Source organism: Excalfactoria chinensis, chromosome 1, assembly GCF_039878825.1.
Source record: "Excalfactoria chinensis isolate bCotChi1 chromosome 1, bCotChi1.hap2, whole genome shotgun sequence".
In the NCBI taxonomy this organism is placed as follows: Eukaryota; Metazoa; Chordata; class Aves; order Galliformes; family Phasianidae; genus Excalfactoria; species Excalfactoria chinensis.
This window is the reverse complement of record NC_092825.1, coordinates 52,676,869-52,686,518: the sequence shown is the minus strand read 5'-3', so window position 1 is coordinate 52,686,518 and position 9,650 is coordinate 52,676,869. Positions and strand designations below refer to the sequence as shown.

Sequence of the window (9,650 nt, the reverse complement as noted above, 5' to 3'; positions counted from 1 at the left end):
ATTTAGTACGTGCTGGTAGCACAGAATATAACCCTAAATTTAGTACGTGCTGGTAGCACAGAATATAACCCTAAATTAAAAGCGCAGTTTGCAGTGCCGGGACGTTTGATTGCACTTTGAGTACCCATTCACGTATCGAATTAATATTAAAACTATTACTGTTGGAAAGTTTAAGGAAGTATTTTACCACGAGGATTTTATAAGCACCAATGGCTGTTTTTTATCAAAATGAGCAAGTTTTGTTGTACTTGAAAAACAGAAACAGACAAGCCTTACGTCACGTTTTAGTTGATTTCAAAGCAAACCAAGTATTTTACAATATATACGCACATACATTTTGTACACCCAATTACAAAATAATAATAATGCATTCTTTGAATACTGCTAGTACAATGAAGATACGCCACCAGAAGGTTCTGCCTGAAAACATACAGCATCTTCTTTCACCCCACATGAAATCACACCCGTCTGATGTCTCAGACAAACACAGGGCCGAGTCCTGTGAAATTTAGAAAAGAAAACCCCACAGAGCTTCATTTGTCAGTATAAATATTGTTTTATGAAGTGAAACATTGCTCCCCCACGTTGCTACATTAAAGCAGTTCGTTACCCATTCAGATAGAGAGGCACTTTTGTTGTTGTATTTACAGCGCTTTGAAAACAATATAACTTAATCACTTCCACTTGATTACAACCCTCTCTTTGTAATCAAGACCTCACGGCCACTGTATTCTTTGGAATATAGTACACCAGATAAAATGTAAAGTAACTCTAAAATAACCATTACCTGTTCTGCCACTGTGTATTCTTACTAGCATGCATTTCTTCCAAATTCCAATGTAATACTACAAACTGGGGGGAGTGAATTGTCTCTGTGCTTGAAGGAATGACAACGTCATTACATGTAGACTAAGGGTAAATGAAAAATTACATCATTCCCATAGGGCTGGAGAAAAGGGAAAAAGAAAAAGAAAACAGCAGTGACAGAAGTCTGCAGAAATCTTTCGGAATGCAAGATCAAGGGATCTGTTAAGCTCATCCCAAACAACTCCGCCTTCCAACATTATATGTAGTTGGCAATATCCACTGCAATAAATGCAGCTACATTTCTTTATGTAACCCTTTTTATAAAAAAGGACAGCATGGCCATGAACCAACATTTGTAAAGTAAGATCAGTTGAAATGTGCCTATATACAGGCTCCTGCCATTTTTGTTTAGCTTTCTGTCACAGTTCCAGCAGCTTGTATATCGTAGAGTACTGCAGAGATTATAAATGTAGATGCATGATTTTTTTTTTCTTCATATCAGTTAAATATCAAACAATAAAAGACACTTATGAGAAAGAGATTTAAAATGCTTATCACATCTTGAGGTAGTCTGATCTCCAAAATAAAGCTCTTCTACACTTTGATTCGTTCATGACCATCTTCCTTTTGGATCCTTCTTCTTGGAAAAATCTTTCGTTTAAGTGCGATTAGCTGAGAAGAAGAAAAGAAAATACAGTATTTAGTTCCCTCCTAGGACAGAGGTACACAGCTGGTTAGTCTTTCATCCTAGAAGCCACAGAATCTTTTGTCATCCATGGTAATTCAGTCAACACTGTCTTTCTTTTTTTTCCCCACTGCACAGGAAGAAAGAGTTATTTACTCAAATGCATCTATTACACCTACGTATATCTCAATAATCAGAATACAAGCGGAAAGTTAAAAACACCTATACTCTGATTATTTGAAGTTAATTTACATAATTAAATATAAACAGGCTACATTTCTAGAAGATAAACACAAAGCTGGCAGCATTTACATACCTAGCTGTCCTACTGAGTTGAACTCTCCCTTCTAAAATAAAGTTACTAGTGCAGGGTGAGTTTTCAGCGTATACAGAAGGCTGAAAATTAAGGGAAAGATTCATGCAAAAGTTACAAGTGGAGGGAAAAAAAAATTCAAAAGCCAACCTTTCAAGAATTACACCCTCTTCATCAGACCACGGAAAGGGTTACTTAAGGCCCCAACCTGCAAAGAATTACCCATATGATTTGTTCCATTGTCTCCCTCTTTGTATAGCAGGGTTAATATGTCCAAGAAAACCATTTTGTGCTTGCAGAATGGGAGGGTTTTTGTTTGTTTTTTTTTTCCTTTGTGTCTGATTTGAAAGATGAGATTGGATTAGTATCCTAAAATGCCTTAAGATCTTCCCAGGAATAAAGTATTTCTATTACTCAAGTTTTCTTCTTAGTAACTTTGCGCTTTAAACAACATGTTTTAATAGACCAAGACTTTCAGAAACAATTCCTGATTTTGAATTTCCAAATTTAGCACATTCTGATGTATCTGACCATCACGACACACTTGAAAAGAGAACACAATTCTCCTACTCCCAAACGTCATCGTACTTACTCTAAGAATCTCAGTATGTCAGCTTAAAGTTGAAGCAACCTGATCACTATTCACATATCATTCTACTAATAAAAATCCTAGCTATTCTATTAAAAAAAGCACAACCAACAACCATCTTACAGTACCCTGAAGGTACAGAAATGTATTAAACATTATAGTTTTGATAAGATATATTTTTTACCTGTTCGGCAAAAAATGAGATGACTGTAAATACAATAAGTGTTACTAGAACACAGTGGGTCCAGAACTTCAGCTTGTCTCTATACGCTCTCCTGCAGAAAGATGGAAACAGAGTTTCATGTACTATAAGTCAGATATAAACTTTAAAGGGTTTCCTTTAGGCAAAGAAAATAAAATGTTTTTGTATTTTACCATTTACAAAAAGCAAAATGCTTATTTACCGCATATAGCTCAAGTTCTGCATATTTCTTTACTTACTTTGCTTTCAACTTAATATTGAAAGTACTGTTAGCCTTCTTTAGTTACATGGGTTCCTAAACCAAAAATGATTGCCGTACAAGATAAAGGTAGAAAACTCATCGAAAGCTGACGATTCCTACCAGCACTTCAGCTTGCATTACACCATCCCAGTAGAAATCTGTTTTAACCACAAAAAAGTAAAAAGCCCTTTTCTGAAGTTAACAGTCCTGGTGGTGGTCTTCAAAAACAGAGCCAAGAATATTTCTAACGCTCCAGGCCAAGTTTGTACAGCTAACTGCTGAATTCCATTTGCCCTCCACTCCCTCTACTACAATAGGGCTTATAGCACTACAGTCCACATGCAATTCTCGTCACCTACAGTACTTCTCATTCTTTAATATTCCCTCCTTCCTCACAAGGAGATACCTCTCATTACTTGTTGATCAGCAACAGAATTATTTTTCTACTCTTCTTGTTTCATTTTTAATCACTCTGCCTGCCCACCTTTTGTTTATATTCCCAGATCAACCTTCTGATGACGACAATAATTAACCGTCTCTAAATTATTTCTAACTACTTTAAAAAGTCACTTAGTGAGAAACGATGGAATTTATATTACCTTTGCGCAATGTTTAGTTTTCTTTTAACATTTAAAAAATTCACAATTGTTGTTTTTTGTGTTAATTTCTTTTTTTAATTAAAACTTTTTGTTTGAAAGGACTTCTGGACAATTAGCGAAACATTAACAACTCAGAACATCCAAATCCTGCAAACTCAAGATTTAATCCATTTAAATATTTTCATGTCGTCTTCACTGTTAACTCCTTCTCAACAGCTCTGGGAAAAAAAAAATAATGGGCTTGTACAACAATGGGCTATGTTCAATAATCATATGGTAGTACACTGCAATAACCTGAAGAGAGTCTATGGAACGTACCATTCCTGGAGTTCATGCATATGAAGGAAACGATTCCGATATTCTCTTGGCAGTTCAAATTGGGAAGGAATTGGAAACATTGATTCATAAAAATCTCTAAGCACCGCTTTCACTGTCTGAGCATCCTTATGATTGTGATCAATATTGTCATTTAAGCAAACAAATTTTCTAGAAAAGAAAAGAGCTTTGTTAGACTATTTCCTTTGATAATATGGCAAAGGTATTGGCAAGCCAAGAACATGGGCCTTTTAAACCAAATCGATACAGTATCCTTTTAAAACCAAACTGATATATTTTGATACCGATAACAACCTTCTTCAATGCTGCATTATCTTAAATTAACTTGATTGCAATTCAGAGTGCGTGGAGGCTGACAGTGAGTCAGAAACTCTGAGGAATCCATTAATGAGCTCATGCTCTCCCTCTGTTTATATTAATGTTGCCATCTAACGGGCACTAGAGTGCATTGGTTCAAAGCCTAAAACTAGATGTAGACAGCAGATTAAAATAATTATCAAGATCATGATCCTTCTGTAGTTGTTACATATATAGAGTTACCATGAGTTAGTTACCTTAAATAATAGATTTTACATCCGTCATAGGATGTAAATATACTAAGGTATTAATATTTTACTATATATGCTGCATTCTTCAGAGAAGCTCAACAAAAAAGAAGACTCTACAGGAAAAGCCAAAGGCTTTCAGTTATTGGGAAAACCATTAAAGTGACTGTAACATGACCTGAATCACAGAACCCAAACTTAACTCACATACTCAACCGAAATACAAACAAATAGGAATAGTATTCACATGGAAATCACTGTGACCAAATAAAAGCGCCACCAATAATGTGTCTTGCAGAGAGTTACTTCTCATAGAAGAAACACCCAACCATCTATTTTACTGAAAATTACCGAAGCTAAAGCAGCAGCTAGTTTGCTATTCTGTTATGTACCCTTGGCTATCCTGACCTGGTGCTTGATGACAAAAATTCCCCTCCCCCCATTATGGGCAAGGTTATGTGCTTTATTTATATTGTGAGATACAAGACCTTATAATTTTACCCTCTGGGGAAAATATATCTGATGACTTTGCCATTGCTAATCTTTGTGAAGAAGTGGTTCTGGTCAGCTGCATTCATGATAGCACAGTGTGCCCTTTCAAAGAGCAGAGCAAAGTTCAGGCTTGCTATGTGAGGCTGAATGTAAGCAGAACTCTAGAGCACATGAATTTGCCTACAGAGGTCATTACTGCTTTTCCTCAAACTGTAATGAATACAGAATAATTGGTAACCCTGCTCTAGATAATTTCATGCAAGGAACTGCCACATCTGAGAAAAGCAAAATATGCCTGCCTCCCCCTTCAAATCATAGTTGGCTATAGTGATCCTATGCAAAGTATCTGGTAATGGCAATCAGATGTCTATGCTGTATCTGAGAGTTCACCCCAGACTATCCCAGGCAGGCTCCCTCAGACTGGCAGCTCCTTTAGCCCCAGGAATGCAGAAGCTGCACTGTGAAACCGGCTCTCCAATTTGGCCATCTAAATGCTTTATCACTACAGTGACAAAAGCTTCAGGAATAGCTGAAGTATTTCTATATGATTTCAAATGTTTTACATATATAATGACAGAAATTAAATAGATGACCCCTACTGTACAAATTAAGAAACAAGATACCTGGGATTTTTTCGTATGTCATCCAGCTGACCAACTACATGAGACACATTTGTGCGAATCATTTTGAAGGCAATTTCTTCTTCTCCCATGATTTCAAACCTTATTGTTAAAATATTTATGCATTATTTCAAACAGCTTAAAGTCAGGTTCAATAAATATTAATAGTTTTACAACTTATTTCTAATCAAACTTTCTAGTCTTCATTAGAATGTGACATTTGATTTCTGTTCATTTACGGCACATAACACAACCTGAGGTGCTATAGATGAGCATATAACAATGCCCAAACACTGCCCTAAGCAGCACCTGTAACCTTCATAATTCTAGAGATTTACCTGACATTGTCACCAGCCCTGAAGCAAATGCATGCTTCAGAAGAGCTCCAGCACTCTTCCCATCCAACACTGCTGGTACAGCAATGGACAGGAGAGGTTTATGAGCTCCATGCTGGCAAACTGTTCCATTATCATATCACTGGTTTTCAGGTTTCAAAGAGCAAAGATCATACAGAACCTAAATTTTAGGCAGGCCTGCTCACGTCCAATTATTCAAACAAACCTAAGTCACGATTTGGTCAACCTATTCCAAATGGGGATGGAAATTAGGGTTTTCTGTTCTGTTTTTCTTTCCTTACTTGTCACTCCTCCTTCTTGCAGGAAAAGCACAAGGCAGTTAGAGATATTTCTGTATTTTTAAAGCTTTAGTAGAAAATAAAGCAGATTTACAACATAGAATTTCAAAGCACAGGAAAGACTTTCTGCCTTTCTCTGCTGCTCTAATTGCCCTCACTGATTGTATATTGTCAGTGTAGCTGTCTATACATGCTTGCTTCTTATTAGAGTACAGCAAGCTGGATCTGGGTCATCACATATAATGAAAATATTTAGTCTACTAAATAAACTAGGTAAAAACAAAAACATCATTCAGCAAGATAAATAACTATAAGCAGTTATCACTATTTTTCTTCAGTTCCACTTAAGCGTTAGCTCACTTTATTTAATACACAATGTTTGGACTTTATGTATTTATACCTCTTCTTATTACTCTGCAAAAGCTAGCACTGATTTTTACAGAGCCACAACATACCTATATTTGTTTTTGTCCTTGTATGCCTTACGAATTCTGTCAGTCACAGGTTTGCAATTAGTCACTAGGTTTTTAGTCACCGGAGGCTGGAAGAAAATATGGATTGGTTTAAAGGTTACTGAGGTATTTATAAAGTCTGTTATAAGGGAACACATTCTAGAAAGTTATATTATTGCCACGGAGAACTATTTACTCTTTATTCTACTGGAAGAAAAAAAATCAATACTGTTTCTTGATCACCTGTTGAGAAAAATCACACTGGTACACTTTCTAGATTTCATCCTCAGTACAACATTCAGAAATAGTAGCTCATTTCACAGCTGCTTCTAACGTTCCTCTACTGGAAACCACAGTAGTGGACAGACACCCTCTGCAGAGCAGATGATACACACTAACCACCTTATTTCCATCATGACTACATTCTGTCTACCTTTATCATCAAAAAACTCAGGGAAATAATAATTCCTGTTCTCAAAGGACATTTATGTGGCAACGAAACACTCCTAGACAGACAACAGAAGCAAAAAAAAATAATAACATAGACTTCTGTGCTAAACACAAACACATTGTTGTGACTACTTCAACATTTAAAATTTGCTTAAATTTGTAATATTTTACTCTCCAAGACTTTAATAATTTCTCATTTTCAGAGACTTATTTTTAATCCTGTCTGAAAACAAACTCACAGCAACACCTTTAAAGGTTTCGCTTCACAGAATTTTGCAAACTGAATTAGTAGTCAAAGAGTCAATTAAAGAGGCAAAACAAAGAAAGGGAATGTCCTCATACTATGCAGAATTTTCAGATCCACACTTTAATGTCATCAAACCAAGCTGGCACAATGATCTTGTACAGTTTAGCTGGATTTTATACTTAGAGAAAAAGTATTTTTAATACCTTGTAACCTAATCTGATCAAGAAACAAAGACAGGATAGGTGTTCAATGTAAGAAAAAACAAGGCCAATCAATACTCAGTGCTCCATATACATTTATCAACACAAATACTTCAGAACTCTTTGCTACTGTTTTGCACGTGTTGGGGGATGTACGATGGTTGTTTATTCCCAACAACTCTTGACCTGTAGTCAAAATTCTTTTAGCTTTGATACAATATTGGTTTCAATGCATAAAATACCAGGTCATGAATTTAGCCAAGTTCATGCACACATGCTTTTGAATTAAATTATCACTGCAAAAGATATAAATGTCAGATCTAAATACTCTAGATTCCTAAATTCCCATAAATTTCAATAAGAATTTAACAACTAAAACAGAAATTAAGGACATAAATACTTGATGAATTTCTTGTCTGAAAGCCTTCAATCTAGGAAGGTTAAAAGGTGTTACTTATAAGCCTTTGAATTAGGAAGGATGGCTCTGAAGATATTCAGCTGATTTTTAAGTTGCTTTGAATGATGCCCTATGTATTTATCGGAAAGTTCTAGTCAGGAAAGTACAACACACACTGTCTTCTTTTTGGTTCACAACACTGAATTTTCTTAACAAGGATGACTTTTTGAAGCACGTATCATAAAATTCTAAAGCTCAGCTTTTCTGTTTTTGAAGGAAATTTTAATAGATTTCAAAGGTAAGAAGTAGCTGGTAGAATTTTCACATTTAGATATTTAATATACACACGGTTAGAAATTTTTGTGAATAATTTCCTTCTAGAAATCAGATCAACATTTCAAGCACTTTAACTAAATGCTCAGGAAAGAAACCAACCCCACCTTTTAGGACCAATATTCCTTACCAGATTGGGATCATAATATGCTTCCTGAGTTGGTGGAATGACGTGGATCTGAGTGATGTTGGCAGGAAGAGATTTGGAGCAATTTATTAGCATTTGTTCTAGACCTGTCAAGTCCTGTCAGAAATGGACAAGAGAAAAAAAAGAATATTGCTTTTTCATTGTGATAGTCCTAAAATCTCGGATGAACATACTTAATGCTGTATACATACAATGTTTTCTTACTACTGTGGAGAATAAAAAACAAAACATTATCAATCCTCATTTGTTAACTGCTAAAGTCAGATGTTACCTAGGTTAAAGAAAGGACAAGCAAAGATTTTATTCATTTTAATGTAACAGATTTGGACTTCAGAAATTAAGTTACTCTAGAAATTATTACTGAGGAAAGTACCTGCAAACTTAATGGTAGTTCATGGATTCTTGTGGCCAATGTGCGAATCTCTCGGTCAGACAAAATCCCTGACTGGTCCGTATCAACCTCATCGAAGATCTGAGAAACATTCAGGGGCTGAACTGCACTCATAAGATAGTAGAAGTATGAAAAAGCAAACTGCATATCTTCTGAGTGCCGCACTTTGTGAAATGACGTCTTGTCAAACTCCTCAGGAAACCTACATAAAAGTATAAGTTAAAATACTGGTTTCTGGTAAAACATTGCTTATCTGAAAGCAAATTCTCATCTAAATTTTTAAAAGGTCCTTGACAGCCTCCTTATCTTACAACAGCCAGCATGTTTTAAGAAGTTCCCTTTTTCCCTATAGCTATCGACACATCAGGAATAGTTATAACAAAGCATTAACAGAAATATAGGATTATCTAGTTACGTATAACTCCAGAGAAAGACATACTCACAAGTCCTGCAGCTCTTGCATAACAGTGCGGTCAATCATGTGAGGCATATGAGCAGGGACTTTGCGAGATGTAAATCCAAATTTACTGTTTAAAAGCTTATTTACATATCGAAGGGAATCAGCAAATGTATCTTTCAGCTGCCTTCCAAGATATCTACCATCAGTAAAGTAGGACATTTCTTTGAGTAACGACTCTTCCTCCTAAACAGCAAGATAAGCATACATTAAAGTTCTATTATCAATAAAAATCAAAAGTATAAAACACATAGGAAAACTGACATTGCAGGCAGGTGCTGGTTCTTTTTTAAGAGGTGTAAATGGAAAGAGAAGCTTTGAGAACATGTTTCTTCATGTTCTTCTGATGTCTCTTTAAAAATAAAAGAAATAGAGGATAACTTCTTATTTAAAGTTGCTGCGGTCTGAGGAAAAGTGGTTAACAGTGGTTAATATTCATTATTTGTCTTCTGACACCTCTTCTGACATACACACTTGAGTCATTTTTTGCCATATTTGTAGTATTGCCCTTT

General features: G+C 35.6%; 1 protein-coding gene across 2 annotated transcripts in view; it reads right to left on the bottom strand.

Moving 5' to 3' along the window:
• Positions 1–270: 270 nt before the first annotated feature.
• GNPTAB (N-acetylglucosamine-1-phosphate transferase subunits alpha and beta) overlaps positions 271–9,650 on the bottom strand; it is a 38,083-nt gene continuing 28,703 nt past the window's right edge. The window contains exons 14-22 of one of the 2 annotated variants that reach the window (XM_072355758.1): positions 9,125–9,324; positions 8,664–8,883; positions 8,273–8,386; positions 6,519–6,604; positions 5,433–5,531; positions 3,755–3,922; positions 2,579–2,669; positions 1,956–2,013; positions 271–1,479 (exon numbers count right to left, since the gene is read on the bottom strand). In XM_072355758.1, the coding sequence (XP_072211859.1) occupies positions 1,966–2,013; positions 2,579–2,669; positions 3,755–3,922; positions 5,433–5,531; positions 6,519–6,604; positions 8,273–8,386; positions 8,664–8,883; positions 9,125–9,324 (1,026 nt within the window). In that variant the 3' untranslated portion in view covers positions 271–1,479; positions 1,956–1,965. The remainder of the gene's footprint in view (positions 1,480–1,955; positions 2,014–2,578; positions 2,670–3,754; positions 3,923–5,432; positions 5,532–6,518; positions 6,605–8,272; positions 8,387–8,663; positions 8,884–9,124; positions 9,325–9,650) is intronic. The other variant, XM_072355681.1, reaches the window with a different exon arrangement.